A 17441-nucleotide genomic window follows, 5' to 3' on the forward strand; every position below is an offset into this window, starting at 1 on the left:
CTAAATTTTGTTTACGAAAAAGCATGAATTACCGGTAAAAATGGCGATTTGACCCATTTTTCCCGATTTACCGGTTTCATTACTTACCTGTTTCATTAAAGTCTCATTATTTTATCCTAATTTACGAATAAGTCTTAAACTAAAATTTAGTGATGATTTGGCCATTTTCTCTATGTAACATACATTTTACTGGTTTCATTGCTGACCCGGACGTCTAGTCATTAAATGAGATGATGAGATGGATATGTTGAGTTATATAATGTTATGTTTAGCATAAAACTTGATATCCTGATGTATTGTATATTCTTTTGGAACATAAAATGCATCCAACAAAGACTGCAATAATTACATAAACTAGCAACAACTGCGTTATTTTTTACGTTTATAAGAAATATCAAATTGTCTATCTAATCTTATGTAACCCAATATATCCATCTCATGAGACATCAACTCATTTTCTGTCTTTTTTTCCTGAAAACACATTTTATTGGTTTCGTTGCTGACCTAGATACATAGTCATAAATGAGCCGATGAGATGGATATCAAATTTTACAGTAAATGTAGCATTATATAACTCATCGTATCTATCTTATCAGCTAATTTAATGACTAGGTGTCTAAGTCAGCAATGAAACGGATAAAATGTATGTTACATGAAGGAAATGGCCAAATCATCACAAAATTTTAGTTTGTGACTTATTCGCAAATTAGGGTAAAACAATAAGACTTTAGTGAAACTGGTAAGTAATGAAACCGGTAAACCGGAAAAAATTGGTCAAATCGTCATTTTTACCGGTAATTCATGCTTTTTCGTAAACAAATTTTAGTTTGAGACTTTTTCGTAAATTGGGGTAAAATTTTAGGACTTTTCTGGAGATTTTCCTTATTTAATATTCAAATACTTGTATAGGTAAGATAATGTTATGTTGGTTTAGTTTTTATATATAATTAAAGCAGTCGCACTGAAACATTTTTAATACAAATAGTATAGTAGAAACAGAGGAAATTTAAAATCTAAATAAAAGAAAACTAAAACAAGAGGCTTGGAGTTGGATGATAAGACTTGATTTATTTAGCAGGAAACCACCGGCTTTGCTTTATTCCATTGCACTGGAGTCTCTACGTCCTGACTTCCTCCTTCACCAATTCACCTGGCAACACAAACAATCCTTTCTTAGTTACACTAGGCTCTATGTATGAGCAGAGTAAGATTTTATTTAGTATTTGTGAACCGATATTCAAGATTCAAAAATAGGAATAGATAGAGATTTTATTTATTAAGAAATAAGAATACATGGACCGAAGTTGACATTGCACTTTTCAGGAAGTTGCATGGCCATGGAACGATCAACACCGGAGATGGGGGGGCCATTGACAAGCACACAAAGACAGGGTTGGCCGAGGACCCTGAGGGCGGTGCAGCAGGCGTCGTTTGGAGGAATGGGGCTAAATGGTGCAACCGACGCCCGACATGGGATCAGTTGCACCAATGCCGAGAAAAATGTGCTGCCACAAGGGAACCCCGCACTCCCCTGTACCATCACTCCCAGCACCACCACAACCACCACCACCACTGCCACTTGTTTCTTTTCCATCTTTTTCTACTTGTATTTTATTATTTTATAATAACACCAACACCAATCCCATTTATATATATAGCCATTCATTCTTTCTAGTTTCTACTCATGCAGGATCCATGTCATTCCTAAGCCTCACCATTGTTGCCATGCTTATTATACTTATGGAAACAGTTGCTAAACTCATATTCTGTGACTCATTCACATGCCATGGAAATATATCTTCATATTAAATTACTCTCTAAGCATTTGGTTCCCACAATCTTATCTCACAAAGGAATTGGTATTGGAACTATGTTGATATTTTTTGCCAACTTTTTTCCCATTCACTTACTTCAGTATACTTGATTTCCAAGTCACTTTTAATGAAATAATAAAAAAATAATTCTCTTTTTATGGGATGTACCTGTACATGTACCTTTTTTCTAAAGCTCTCCTCTGTTTCCTTTAAGATTAATGACAGAAAGTTCTTGTTCTACAAACTCTCCAGCACAAATGGGCGGATACTTGTCGGCAAGCGGTGACTGTGCAAAATGTCCCAGGGGCTTCAGCACAGCATCTGATGCTATATGAGAAAATAACTACCAAAAAATAAAAGTAGACCCAATGTTAACCCTAAAACCCACCAACAAGCCCATGTTTTTTTTTTTTTTTAATCAAGTCAATCAAGAAAATAATGAAAAGTTTGTAAAAAGGTAGGAGTTGATTTCTCTATTAAGTCATTCTTTCTGCATAAAGCAAAATAAAAAAAAAAAAAACAATTCATGTCCTTATAAGGTCTAATTAGTCAAAAAGAAACAACACCCACGTTTATAAAGTACACGTTGACTTTTCCGTTTATAAACAGATGTCACAATGCTGATACATTTAGGTAGAATGGCATTGGGATCGAAAAAAAAAAAAAAACTGTTTGTTTTGTCAGATAGAATGAAATAAAAGAATTGCAATATAAGTAATTGTTATTCATAGTTTTTTATGACATTTTTTTGAAAAACAATTGATGTTTATATATAAATAACAAGTTTATATTCTAAAAATAACTAAATTATATACTTTAATTATAATCTTACTTGAGTGTTCAATTTATTTTTCTTGATAAATAAGTGAGTAAGTATAATTAAACAGCAGTGTATAAAGTAAAAAGGAAAAGTATAGATTGTGATTAACAGCCTAAAAACTGATGCACTTACTGTTGATGATACTCTCCAGAGGCTTCGATTTTCTTGTGATGCAGCTTTAATTGACTCAAGTGTTCTGTTAGTTACCACAACTTCATGCATACCGGCTATACAGTCTCCAGCAGTCAACCATTCTATCTGAAAATTCAAAAAAGATATAAAGCTTAAACTCAGTTTTAACATTACTTTTTTGGCATCATGAAAGGCTGCTGTAGATTTTGTTTACATTTCATCTCCATAAACCAAAAAGCTAAGAGGTTAAATGCAAGAAGTAGCAATGTACATCCTACTTGTGTTTCTTTCTATTGCAGCCTTGTACTTCAATTCTTTTATAAAGGTGAACAGCCTACCCAATTATAGCATTGTACTTTCAAAAAAAAACATTGAAAATTGCTTTGTAATTTATAACATTGCTATAACTGGGTAGAGTATTTAAAGTAGAATGAAATGAAAGTGGGTTAAAGGAAAGGTGAAATTGCTACTGAGAAAGCAGATTCATATCTCCATTATAAAAGATAAAACGTGAGGCATTTTTAGGTAAAGAAGTAGATTGGTATTTGTTTACCTGCTTTCCTGTCTGAATAAGTAGACAACCAACTGGAACCTTGACTTCTACTTTCTTCCCATTCCTTAGCCAAATACTTAGACCAGGGAATCTACTTCTGCCATGAATGGTTAAAAAATTAAGGTCATAATGATACCCTGCAAACACAGTACCCTCTTTCCCATGGCGTTCAAGGTTACTCCCTGTTGGAGCAAGAAGGTGTGGACCCTGCAATCCAGAAACATATAATTCAAACATCAACAAACTGGGATACCTCTTGGATTGTCCACATTAAATTAAAACCAGAGTACGAAAGAAAGTTTGGTTAGGAGGAATATTACTTTTCTATGACCTTAACCATTTACTTATGTGTCACTTGTCCAAGATAAAAAGTGACCTGAGTCAGTGGAACCTTTTTTACAAGTACAATGACCTAACCCTAAAAAAAATCATAAGAATATCTGGGTTTTGCAACTTCATTAACGGATAAGATCCTAAGATATATATAATGAGATTGTCATTTGATGATTTTCACCAAACAGAAAAGATAAATAAACACTCACATTCTTCATTAGAGCAGTGAATGCATCCTTTGGTAAGCCAAAACCAATTGCTGCCATTTCAGCAACAGCCTGAGGAAATTGAATTTTGAATTATATCCTGTAACATTCAAGAACTTATGATGCAAAGTCACTACTTCACCTCTATAGCAGATATCATTTTGGAACCCCAAGAATCCATGGTCTCTTTCCATTCGAGGAAACCTTCAGGTATAACCGGCTCCGAGTTCAGTTCCTACATCAACAAAACTCATCAGATAAAAGAATGATTTTGGAAGTGAAAGATTCATCCTTGGAACGATGAAACATGGATTCCATTCATCTCCCTCACAAAATGGAATCTCACATTCCAATCCCTTTGGGAATCTTGAGTTTAAGGAGAAGTCTGCTTAAACCTGAAAGCGAGTAGTTGATGGTCGAGGACCAACTCTCCACATGTATCGCCACTTAGGATCTGGACCTGATGGGGTCAACGGCTGAGACTCTTTAGGCAATGATCTCAGCTTGTTTTGCATTTCCCCATCAACCAAACTACGAGGAACTTCAATTCCTTCTGGTGTCACACCCACCTGTAATTTTCACAAACACCAAATTATCTTTTCTTTCAAAACCCAATTTGCCTAATTACGATTCAACATGACAATTTCATTTTCCAGGTAAACCACACTTAACATCACTGGATTCTAAACTTGAACAAGTATTATTTTCGCATCTGCGTCCCCCTTTTCTGATCGGAAGGACGAATAAAAACAAATAATTGAGCATGTAAGTAACTTGATTTTACATATTTTTCTGTTAAACCCCCAAAATTCCTCGGATTTATCGATCGATCAATGCAATTCAAACACAATCCGTAACACTAGGTTGACTGGGAATCAGTATATGAAAAAACCTGATAATGGAGGTGAGGACGCTCTTGGAGACGTTTAAACTCATCAGGCTGTTCGAAATACTTCTCCATCATATCGATAAACCGATCGTTATCTTGAGCAGAACATCGGGGATCTTTGACGAGCAAAGCTCCTGTTTCTTTTAGGGTTCGACTAACCTCCGAGCAAGCCGTCTTCAGTTGGGGATTTAAGACTTCATCGCCACAATATTTGCCAGACACTATATCCAAATACGGTTCCAGATCGATCACCGGTAACTCCATTTCCCTGATTTTTACTTATTTTTACTTATTTTTCTTCTTAGAAACTTAGAGAGAATGAAAAAAAAATGGTAGATATTCGAGATCCAAGAAAGAAATGATGATTATGGTGGTGTTTATGTATATTTTTGGATGATGGCGGGAGAATTTATTTTTACGGCACCTCTTGCGTGCGTGCCCACGTTAGTATCTTGTGCCCTTCCTTGGCCTTGAGGCCTTGACTTTCAATAATGGCCTTTCTTTCTTCTTTTGGTATACTTCTTTTTCTTGCAACGAATGTGTATTATATCGGATAATCATAAAAAAAAAAAAAAATAGAACAAATTACTAAATCATCCCTGTGGTTTGCCAAAATTTTATGTTTGGTCTTTATCTTTTCTTTTTACTCGGACCGTCCTTATGGTTTGATTTTGAAACAGTGTAAGTCCCTGCTTAATAGAAAATAACTATAATGCCCTTAATATATATTTTTCCCTTTTTTTATTATTTTTTAATTAATGATATAACCACTGATACCCTTTGTCTCTCCGGTCTCTTTCTCTCCTGTCTTTCTCTATCTCCTTTGTGTATCTTACGAACCCTACTCCAGGTTCAGTCAACACCTCCATGCCTGAAGCATTTGTAGTTGTCGGCAATAACATTTGTCTTCGGCGCCACCTGCACTCCACTTGTGTCTTACTCTCCTGCACCCTCTAAAGGAAGATTCGACATGTAGATCTTGACAAGAGGAGAGAATGAGAGAAAAAAATGGGCATGAGAAGGTCAACATCGATCATCATGAGGAACACATTACTGATTTGTTTTGATTCTTGGATTTAAGGATTTGATTTGGGTCATTTCGATTTATTCTCTTTCTCTCCCCTCTTTCTCGATCTTTCTCTCTTCAACACCGATTCAGATTTGATTCTTGTGTTATGGATTTGCAAGGGTGTTTGGCTGGGATTTAATCGCCTTTGTGTTTGATTACTTTGGTGATGATCCGTTTTGGATTTAAGATTCGATTTATGAGGGTTCACTCCAATATAACCAGATTATAGGAACCCATGTCACACCCCCAAATTAGAACGGCGGAAACGTCTAGGGGCGGATGGAGTGACTTCATGTACAACATCATAACAATTTAATATAAATAAAACATAGCAACACAAACATTCATACATTGAGATTTCAAGTATTACATTGTTTACAAAACTCTGTTTGTTCAAAAGTTGAATACAAATAACTGAGAAGTAGAAAACATAAAACAGCGACGCCGGCCCTCAAAATGGTTCGAATACATGTTTACTGATTTCCTGAGAATACAAGTGATTTTGAAAAGTGTCAACAATTAAGTTGGTGAGTTCATAAGCATTTTGTATGAGAAGGAATTGTAACATTTTCGTGTAAAATGATTTTGTATACTTCTAGAAAATATGATATTTTCGTTAATATGAACTGTAAATGTATGTATTTCCTTTGTATCTTTTCCTTGTAAAATGATAATGTATGTTTCCAGAAAATCCAATATTTTCTTAAATATGAAATGTAAATGTATGTATTTCCTTTGTATCTTTTCCTTGTAAAATGATAATGTATGATTCCAGAAAATCCAATATTTTCTTAAATATGAACTGTAAATGTATGTATTTCATTTGTATCTTTTCCTTGTAAAATGATAATGTATGTTTCTAGAAAATCCAATATTTTCTTAAATATGAACTGTAAATGTATGTATTTTCTTTGTATCTTTTCCTTGTAAAATGATAATGTATGTTTCGATAAAATCCAATATTATCTTAAATATGAATTGTAGCCTTAAATCCTAAGACCAAAATGTAATTAATGATGTATTGAAAGTAGTATGTAATTTCATTTCTTTTTATAAAGCTAATGAAGTGTAAGCTACTCCGTAAACCAAGTCGTTTTGTTAATCTCTATGTGAGTTATTATAACCATGCTAATATGACTGATATACATGAACGACGTTCTTCAGACGTCGGAGCTGGTAGAGTTTTGTCACCCTAGACTTGCCGGTCTAAGTGTAGCTAACAGTTGAGGTGTGGGGTTGTCAATCTCGTATAGATCTATACACAACTATCTTGCTCTCCCTCAAGGAGACTCTGGTTATAATGCAGGACTTAAGGTGTACACTAGGTAGGTACGGTGAAGAGAACGTCTCACAAGAGTATCAACAGATTTACATGAACTATGACTCCCTTTTCTTGTGAAATGAAATAACTATACGTTTGAAAAATTATATGGTTCGTCTGAAATGAAAGTGTGATTTTGTAACTCCCAAACTGTACCAAATATAGTTTATCTTGTATGTTTGTTGAGACTATTTATATATTCTTTTATATAAATATAAAGTTGTAATCTTGTCTAGTGTCAAAATATGTAATAAAAACATAATATCTTTGGGTTGTAGTAAATGACTATAATGTAACCATTTTTGCTAGAAAAGCTATCTTTTAGTAAAAGTTTCCAAAAACCTTGTAGTTTTCCAAATCATACATTTCCCTCTGATATTTGTAGCATATAATGAGTTATGTTTTTGTTAACTTTGCATATCAAAACTAATACATCACAAATATTGTATAAAAAGTAGTGATAATCATATCTTATGCAAATAATATCTTATTTTTAACATAAAGATGAAAACGTGTAAGTATTTGTGTGATGAAAAAAGTTTTACAATATCCCCCCCCCCTAAAAAGATGAAAAAGATTGAAAATGTGGGGGTATGAACTCACATTGAGTGGATTTGTGGGTTATTTGAGAAGATGGTGTGAAGGTTTCCAAGCCTAAACTCTTGAATGATGTTGATGAACTTCTTGGAAAATGATCTTACCCTAAGAGTTTTAACACATAATATTATGTGTAAATAATATGAAACTATCAAGAGAGTGTAAATAAACACTAGATCAACAAGGAAAGCTTACCAAAATTCTAGGAATAAACTTGAAGGAAGTAATTTCTTGGAGGATCTTAGACTTGTTATTGGGAGAATTTTGGAGTTAAAGTGAAGAGAAATGAAATTGAGGGTTCTTTGAATGTGTACTTTCGTGTATAAAAAGGATGGGATGAGGTGACACTTACCTAGTTAACTGTTGGATAAAAGCTTGAAGGTTTGATGGGTAAAAATTGCATGGGAAATGGGTGAAACATCACTTCTTAAAGTCAACTAGCCTTATCCTTTATTCCCTAAACCGAAATCACTTTGGAAAGGGGGTCAAAGTGTGTTTTCGACCATACATGACTGAAATCACCTTGTTCCCTTGGTGATTTCGGTCCTATTCCCCCACCATATGTTGTTTTCGGCCTTAGTGGGCTTGTACATGGTGTTTTCGGTTTTGGAAGTCCACATGGGAGGGTTTTTGGTCTAGGTGTCACCCATTAAAGGGGTGATTTCAGTCTTGGGGGGGTATTTTGTTAATGTGTGATTTTTTTTTTATAGTTTGTTGATTTTCAAGGTTGATTACGACAAGGTTTTCTAAGTATACATTATATTAACTTATACAAACAATGCCCTCTTGGTTTGTAATATTTTATTGAAACTAACTACGTTGTGAATTCACTTGCACATGGTTACAATTTAGACCTTGCTTGATCCAAATTTTCCGGGTTGTCACATCATCCCCCTGTTAGAGGGAATTTCGTCCCGAAATTTGTATCTTGAACGGGTTCTTGGTAGCCCTAGGGAAAAGTTGTGGGTATTTTCGTTTCATCTGATTCTTGTGTTCCCCAGTGAATTTGGTTCCTCGCTTGGCGTTCCAGCGGACCTTCGCTATTGGTATTTCACTTTGTTTCGTTCTTTTGATTTTCCATGTCTATGATCCCCACATGTTCCTCTTTGGGGTGTAGGTTCTCGTTTACCTCGATTTCGTCGAGTGGGACTCAAGAGTTCGGCGGTCAGACACTTCTTAAGGTTGGACACGTGGAATGTGGGATGTATGTTATTGAGTTCTGGTGGTAACCGAAGTCTATATGTTACTGGACCAATCCTGGCGAGGATCTCGAATGGTCCGATGTACCTTGTATTCAATTTTCCACGCTTCCCAAGCGTGTCATCCCCTTCCGGAGCAAGACTTTAACCTCATGCGGTCGTTGACTTGGAAATCTAAGGGTTTTCCGTCGTTTATCAGCGTATTTCTTTTTTCGGTCCCTGGATACCATTAGTCGTTCCCGAATTTGGAAAATCGTTGGACGGTCGACTAGTGTTAAGGGATTAATCTGTCTTGGCGGGGATTAATCGGGGACCATAGATTATTAATAAAATGTTAAAATTAATCAAATATTAATATATTTTAAGAAAAATAAGTACTTCAAAATTAGAAAATAAGAGAATTTGTAATTTGAAAATTTGAAAATACGAAAATGTGAACATTTTGGTATAATATTTGAAATTTTGAAAATTTAAAATTTTTGGAGTAAAAAATTTTAATTTTTTGATTTTTTTTACTGTTTTGACTTTTGTTGACATTTATTGACCGATTAATCCCGCCAAACCCGATTAATCGCTAATTTCCGTCAAACACACTAATCCTAGTCGGTTGGAGAACACCAAGCGATTAATCCATGATTAATCCACGATTAATCCTGATTTCTACAACCATGATATATATATATATATATATATATATAAGAAATAGATAATTGATTTGTTAATTTATTATATGATTAATAAATTAATATGAGATCAATAATTAAAAAGTTGATTAGTGTCACACCCCCAAACCAAGGATGGCGGAAACGTCCGGGTGTGGAGGACTTCATGTATAGTATCATAACAACGAGTATAATAGTGCTCAAAGTAAATACAACCATCATAGATATAATTGAAAAAGTTACACCATAGTATGTGTTTACATGTTTCAAATCAATTACACTATGATGACAAAATGAAATGTTTTACGATTTAACGTCCCATCCTCAAAAGCTGTTGATTTCCTGTTTCACTGATTTCCTGAGAATACAAGTAGTTTTGAAAGAGTGTCAACAATTAAGTTGGTGAGTTCATAAGAGTTTTATTTGAGAAAGAAGTCATTTTCCTTGTAAAAGCGATAGAGTATGATTCCAGAAAATTCAATATTTTTCTTATAAAAGTCATGTAGACTTAAATCCCAAGACTGAGAATATGTGTGTGTTTTGTACTTATAATGTTTATAATAGTGATGTGTTTCCAAAGAAAATCCAATATTTTCCTTATAAAAGTCATGTAGTCTTAAATCCCAAGACCGAGAATATGTGTGTGTTTTATACTTATAATGTTTATAATAGTAATAGGTTTCCAAAGAAAATCCAATATTTTCCTTATAAAAAGTTATGTAGCCTTAAATCCCAAGACCGAGAATATGTGTGTGTTTGTACTTATAATGTGTTTGTAGTTTTAAATAGATAAAACCCCTTTTCAAAGTAGAATTTTCCCTGTAAACTTGAAAGGTTGTTAACTCCCTATGTGAGTCGTTATAACCATACTATAACGAGAATTAACCTGCAACAACGTTTTTCAGACGTTAAGATCCTATGACTCTTGTCACCCGTAGACCTGCAGGTCCGGCTGTAGCTAGCAGCGAGGTGTGGGGTGTCAATCCCAATATAGATCTATACACAATTATCACGCTCTCCCTACAAGAGACTCTGGTTATAACTTACAAGAATTTGAACCCGTACTCTAAGAGTACGATGGAAGAATTGTCTCACAACTTACGTTAACTAGTTTACATATAGTTTGAGTATAAAACCTCTTCCGTGGTGGAAGTGAAATCACATTTTATGAAATAACTTCGTGATATGAAATCCATAAACTATTATTATTATAGTTTATCATGTAATATATGAAAACCCCGTTTGATTTGAGAGTAAAACCTTTTTCATGTAGTATGCTTTTATTGTAAAATCCATAAACTATACTTATTGTAGTTTATTATATGTGTTCGAAATGAATGAAAAACCTTATCATGAATGACTAATTTATGTTTATGATGGTAAACTAACAAGAAATACCTCCAACATTTAGAAACTTATTGTTATGCACTTTGCTCAACATACCACAAAGTTGTTAATATTGTAAGCTATGTAACTAGTTTTTAACCTTTCTACACTGTTTTACGAAAATCATACGAAGTTGAAAACTAAATCCGTAAACTCTGAGAGTTTAGAAAATGTGTCTAGTTTATTCATAATTTTTATTATGATTTTTAGAAGTCTCTAACTTGTGTGAAAATGTTCATATTCACAGACTGGTCCGAATTTGTTTCTGAAATGATAGGCAGTTTTGTAAAAATCACCATAAACTGTAGAAAAATCGTATGGAGATGTGAAAGTAGTCATTTTAAAGGTATGAACCTGAAATATTTGCATATTAAACAGTTTTGAAAGATATTAAGTTTAAGATGGTCAAAACAGTCCGTGAATGGAACTAAACTTTCCTATTGAAAGCTGATGTTTGAGTTTAGTTAAGTTCTTGGTATTTTAACTTGTATTCTCCCCCTAAAACTTGAAGAAAACATGAAAATGTGGGGGTATGAACTCACCTTGAGTGGTTTCTTTAGATGAATGCTGAAGAGAAAGGGTTTCCAAGTCAAGAACACTTGGTAGGAGCTTGGAGAGTTGAAGATCTAAGAACAATTATGGTGACCTTTGTTATGAGAGATTCATAATCTGAGTGAAGGAGTGAATAATGTTCAATGTAGGATGAGAATACTTACTGAATGAGGGTGAAAAGCTCAAAGGCAGCCTTGGAGTCTCGAGTTCCTTGAGAGGGAAATGAGAGAGAAATGTTTGCTTCTTGGTGAGAGAGTGAGTAAAGTGGAAGGAGAGATGGGGGTTTCCAATTTTTGATCAAGATTCCAGCTGGAGGAGAGGTGTGAGAGGACAAATAGTTGACTAGGTATGGATGAATAGTGACTGAGGGATGTCCTATGTGGGTATGGGGGTTAACTTGAGTCATACTTCATGGAAAGATCAACACTCTATCTCAATATCTCACCCACTAGATATTGTTCTTAAGTTGAGCTTTACCCCAAAATGTGATTAAAATATGAATATATATGATCTTATATGTCAAAATATAAGTTTTGGTGAAAATCCCACGCGAAAATCATGAAAAACGAGCTTAAAACGCAAAAGTGGTCAAAAACCGGGAGAAGGAAGCGAACCTGCGAGGGTTCCGGAGTCAAAATCACACTTCCGGAGCCAAAAGTGAAAATTTCCGGACCAAGAGGGTTCCCTCCTTTGGTTTTGGGCTGTTTTCGACTGAGGAAGGTACATAGAGAGATTTGGGAGAGATTTCACATGCTTGGAGAGATTTGGGAGAGATTTCACATGCTTGGAGAGATTTGGGAGAGATTTCACATGCTTGGAGAGATTTTGGAGAGAGATAGATACAATGGGAGAGATTGAGAGAGACTTTGTCGGGAGCCTTTATTAATGTTTTTCTTCGCAGTTCAAAGACCGTAGGCTTAGTTACATCCCATTTTGAGTGTTATACACCTCCGAAGGGCACGTAATAGTGTTTTATAGAGTCGTTACATCCCTCATTCTGATTAGGGTTTAGAACTTTGAACATTTGAAACTTTCAAGTGTTACTTTGCTTTTAAGATTTAGAGTAATACATTAATAACCATAAAGAAAATCCCTAATCATATTAGTACTAGTTGAGTTGACCAGTTTGACTTGTTGACTTTCTTTGTCTCTGACTTGACCAGAAAGTGACGGTTGTCACAATTAGTTTATTTATATGATTAATAAATTAATATGAAACCAATAAGAATTAATTTAGTATTGATCAGAATTAATTGGAATTGGTTTTTGGATTTATTAGAATTAATTAAAAGTGCAAGGGGTGAATTGTAATTGTTTAATAGTTGAACAAAAGAAGCAATTCTAAAACCATCCATGGTATGGACGGTTTTGGAGAAGATTCTAGGGTTTCTTGAAGCCTCCTGGTTGTAGATAAGGAAAGTGTTGGATTAAAGTGTCTAAGTTCATAACTAAATTGGTATATTCTTGTAATTAGAAGCAATGTCCTTTTTGGGCTGCCCTCATAACTAGAACTTGGTTAGAATGACATTTTTAGAGAGAGAATAAATTTATTAGTTTATTATATGATTAATAAATTGTAATAAATGATTTGTTAATATATTATATGATTAATATATTAATTAGAAATAAATAGTTGATTTGTTAACTTATTATGAGATTAATGTGAGATCATATGTTATACAGTTGATTTGTTAATTTATATGATTAATAAATTAATGTGAAATCATTAAGAATTAATTACTTATTAATCAAAATTAATCTGGAATTAATTCGGGATTAACTGGAATTAATTATAAGTGCAAGGACTGAGTTGTAATTGTTCAATAGTTGAACAAATGAGAGGATCTAGAAACCTCCATCATATGGACGGTTTTGAGTCTTCAGTTAGGGTTTTTAGAAGCCTCTAAATGACAATTAAGAATCTTGATAATTGCCTAATTTGAAATACGTTATTATATGTTCAAATTTAAGCTTTATATGGTTTTCTAGCAGCTACAAATAAGGGTATATGTAACATCCTTTTCAGGTATAAATCAATTCCTAATTTTTGAATTGCATTTCGGGTGGCCACAGCGTGGTGGAGGCTTCACCACGGCGTGATAGAGTCTTTTTGATCACGTGGTTTTAATGACCGCCACGGTGTGGCCATGTATTGCCACGGTGTGGCAGTTGTTTTTTGAGAAAACCCTAATTCTTAGGCTTTGGGCCCTATTTAAAGGAAATTATGGCTTGGGTTTCATGATCATTCAGCCTCCATTACTCTTCCAAACTCAGAAACCCTAACCCTAGTCTCCTTTACATGTTGTGAGCTCGTTTTTGGTACTTTTGTGATCTTTAAAGGAAGAAGAAGGAAGTGTAGTGCAAGAATCAGCAAGCAATCCGCATCCACCTCCTTGTGTTTACTCTCTGGACCTTTGGTGAGCATCGTAGTTCCATTCTTGATAGTTTTATCTTCATAGATCTGGAGGTTTTGGCACATTTTAGACTCTTATTTGTGTTTGGTAGGTTATAAGAGATAAAGTTAGCAACTTTATGACTCCTCCATGGCCCTTGAGTATTATATTTTATAGATCTAGAACCTTATTGTAATTTGTGAATCATGCTTGGGTTTTAGGTCATATTTCCCCACGTTTGACCTAACTTGGGAAAGGACATGCATGAGGCATGCATGTCCATAAAGTTTGGATTTTTATGGACATTTAGGGGCCTTAGAAGCATTCTGGAGAATATGGGTTAAGGGCCATAATTTAGTGGATTAAGGACTGAATGGCTTAAGAATATCATTTCAACATCGCCACGACGTGGCGGATGGCTGCCACAGCGTGGGGACTGAAGTAGAGCCATAATTAGTTTGTATGTTAGATGCCACAGTGTAGCCATTGGGGGTCATGACGTGGAGATCGGCTGAGGCCATTTTGACTTGTTTTAGATCCGTAGGGCATAACATGGCCAAGGGATAGCCACAACTTGTAGGTCGACTGTTATGACTTTGACTTTGACTTTGATCTTGTTTACTTTTGACCAAAGTGTTAGATTTAGAATGTGGACTAAGGGTTCACCTTGTATGGTTGATTAGGTTGTGTTTAGCATCGTACTTATGTTGTGAGAGGAGTTGTTGATTACGTCTATGAGGTGAGTCTACTGACTGTACTCATGGGTCGAAGGCACTAATGTCGGTCCACTGTATTAGGTTTGTAGGATGCTAACTGTCTTTGTGACCCTTGCATGTGTATGTACGTTTTATATAGGTGGGGCCCGATTATGTATGTTTTATACGGGTAAGGCCCAAATGTTATGGGCGGGGCCTGAATGTGTGGATTGGGCCTGAGGCATGTATGTTAGGTTGGGCCCGTTCTTGTTTGATATATGGTATTTTGGGGGAAACTCACTAAACTTTGTGCTTACGGTTTGTGTTTAAATTGTTTTCAGGTACTTCCGGTTCGAAAGGGAAGAGCTTAGCATGATCACATTGCACACCCTGCAGCTTATTTTCGAACTATCTTTTGATTTGATATTATTGTTTGAGGATACATTATCATACTCTGGTTATCTTTTATTGGAAACAAATGAATGTGTTTTTTTAGGTTGCTCTAAACATAAAAAATTTACCATGAATTTTTGGGATGTTTCAAGTTGGTATCAAAGCCTTGGTTTGAGGGATTCGGGTGCACTCTCGAGTGTGTTTGAACTCAAACTAAGGAGTTGGTAAAAATACTTTAAAGAAAGACGATTTTCTAAAGGTTTTATAAAAAGAAAAAGGGATGTGATTTATGCAATCAACTGAGCTCAAGTAAGTTTTCCCAAAATACCATATGTGTTGTTATGATTAGTATGTTTATGTGTGGAATACATGCTAGGTTAGGGTTAAGGATATGCTCAAGATTTCATGATAGAATTCTTGGTTATGAGAGATGCATTTATGCCTATTATGTGAACTGGTAGTGAAGCATGCTAGTGATTAGAGATCTTCATGAGTATCTATGTAACGTCCCAAAATTCAAGGCCAAAAATTTCGTTTTTAAATAAGTTATTACATAAAACCATCAGTATAAAAACATTCATAATAATATCTCGTGTCAAACCAAAGTGTCAATAATCAAAACATATTATCATAAAACCATATCAGAGTGTAATCCCAAAGATCTCATGTGTGGAAAACATAGTGTGATGCGCTGCGATCAAGCCAGCTCCTTTCCTTTGAAAACGAGTACCTGAAACCAAAATTGTAAACCGTAAGCACGAAGCTTAGTGAGTTCCCCCATCATACCACATACCATACAATCATATAACATACATACTGCCAGGCATATCTGGGTGCCTGACCTACCCCTTCGGTCCTCTCGACCGACGACCTTGCCTAGCATATCTGGGTGCTGGCTTACCCCTTCGGTCCTCTCGACCGGTAACCGGGAGCTAACCTCCCCTTCGGTATCTTTCAACCGGTAATCGGGGACTATTTCACCCCTACCACTACCACATAATAACAGAGCATAACATACATGAATATATTGTCAGGCATATCTGGGTGCCCGACCTAACCCTTCGGTATCTTTCAACCGGTAACCGGGAGCTAACCTCCCCTTCGGTATCTTTCAACCGGTAACCGAGGACTATTTCACCCCTACCACTACCACATAATAACATATCACATGTATCATAATCTGTCTAGCATAGCTGGGTACTAAACTACCCCTTCGGCCCTATCGACCGGTAACCGGGGACTATCCCCCCTACTACCACTATCACATAACATCATATCATGCGAACACATAAGACATATCAGGTAGTAGCAAACCTAGATGATTATCACAAAGACAATCATCTATCATACAACTCCGACTAGCGGGCCGGCATTGTGGCCGTAGACCCACCACTACTGGAAGGTAACTCACCTCACACTGCTGAAGTCCCGTAGACACAATCCCACACTCTTGAAGTCCCGCAGACTCAACCCCAACTGCTGGATGACAAATTCTCGAACTGTCAATAACAAACATCACCCAATTAATAATTGGGTTCCACTACATAATCATAAGTACGTTCTTGGGTCATTACTACATTACTCCATTCTTGGCTTTATTCAAGCCCAAGGCCCAATCCATAGGCCCAAAAGTCAACTATGAGTCACAGCCCAACATATGGCCCAATTTTCCAAATTGGGCCCAAACCTTTACAAGGTTTTACCATAAGGCCCAACCTCATATAATCATTAAGGCCCAAACTATGGCCCATCTATGGCCCAATTTTCCAAATTGGGCCCAACTCCTCATATGGGGCTTACCTCAAAGCCCATTAATTATTCTAGTCCATTTGTTTGACTTTGGATGGCCCATTAATAACGCAATCATCAAGGCCCAATAATAAACCCAAGTGAAATTAGGGTTTCACATAAAATGATGATTAGGGTTAAGTTTACTACTTAACCCATTAAGGACTTAATCCACTAAGGACTTAATCCATTAAGTCCAATATTGTTTAGATTAATTTTTGCCGATGATTATTACTTAATATCTCCAGTTATTAAATAATTTCCGTGTATCCTGGTTAATTCCCCAAATTAGGGTTTCATTGCATTAGGGTTTTCCAAACCCTAATTAGGGTTTCCAACCCAAATACTAGCCCATTTATCAATTTATTGGGCTTTTAGGTCAATCAGGGCTTTATTGGGCCTATTAGGCCCACTAGAATATCATTAAGTCCATTAGGGTTTTATTTGGGTCAACTAGGATCCATTAGAGCTTACAAGGACCATTAGGGTTTCAAGCACCCTAAACGAATCAAACTCGACGAGACAAGCACACCGCCACCCGACACGGCGGCCGGTGGCGGCAGCCACCACCCTACGGTGGTGGTTTGAGTTCCATTTCATTATTCCAATTTTTTTTACAATTTACAATGAAATCACAAA

The 17441-nt window shown here is 35.6% G+C and overlaps 1 protein-coding gene across 2 annotated transcripts; it reads right to left on the minus strand.

The window, feature by feature from the left end:
* Positions 1–910: 910 nt before the first annotated feature.
* Positions 911–5239, minus strand: LOC145165287 (uncharacterized). Of its 2 annotated transcripts, none has more exons than XM_079084001.1 (8): positions 4751–5239; positions 4254–4427; positions 4001–4093; positions 3862–3930; positions 3320–3526; positions 2767–2892; positions 1995–2157; positions 911–1150 (listed from the first exon to the last, which is right to left on the minus strand). In XM_079084001.1, the coding sequence occupies exons 1-7, from the start codon at positions 5009–5011 to the stop codon at positions 2002–2004; spliced, it is 1086 nt and encodes a 361-aa protein (XP_078940127.1). In that variant the 5' UTR covers positions 5012–5239; the 3' UTR covers positions 911–1150; positions 1995–2001. The 2 variants fall into 2 exon arrangements, with proteins under 2 accessions (XP_078940127.1, XP_078940131.1); XM_079084005.1 differs by having other exon boundaries at positions 1983–2157.
* Positions 5240–17441: the final 12202 nt, after the last annotated feature.

This window comes from Lactuca virosa, chromosome 1 (genome assembly GCF_052849685.1).
Source record: "Lactuca virosa cultivar CGN04683 chromosome 1, Lactuca_virosa_CGN04683_v6, whole genome shotgun sequence".
In the NCBI taxonomy this organism is placed as follows: domain Eukaryota; kingdom Viridiplantae; phylum Streptophyta; class Magnoliopsida; order Asterales; family Asteraceae; genus Lactuca; species Lactuca virosa.

Coding starts and splice junctions, on each gene's coding strand:
- LOC145165287 (XM_079084001.1), bottom strand. CDS start 5,011: ATGGAGTTACCGGTGATCGATCTGGAACCGTATTTGGATATAGTGTCT. Junction 4,428..4,750: donor GTCCTCACCTCCATTATCAG/GTTTTTTCATAT, acceptor TGAAAATTACAG/GTGGGTGTGACACCAGAAGG. Junction 3,527..3,861: donor TCACTGCTCTAATGAAGAAT/GTGAGTGTTTAT, acceptor TCTGGATTGCAG/GGTCCACACCTTCTTGCTCC.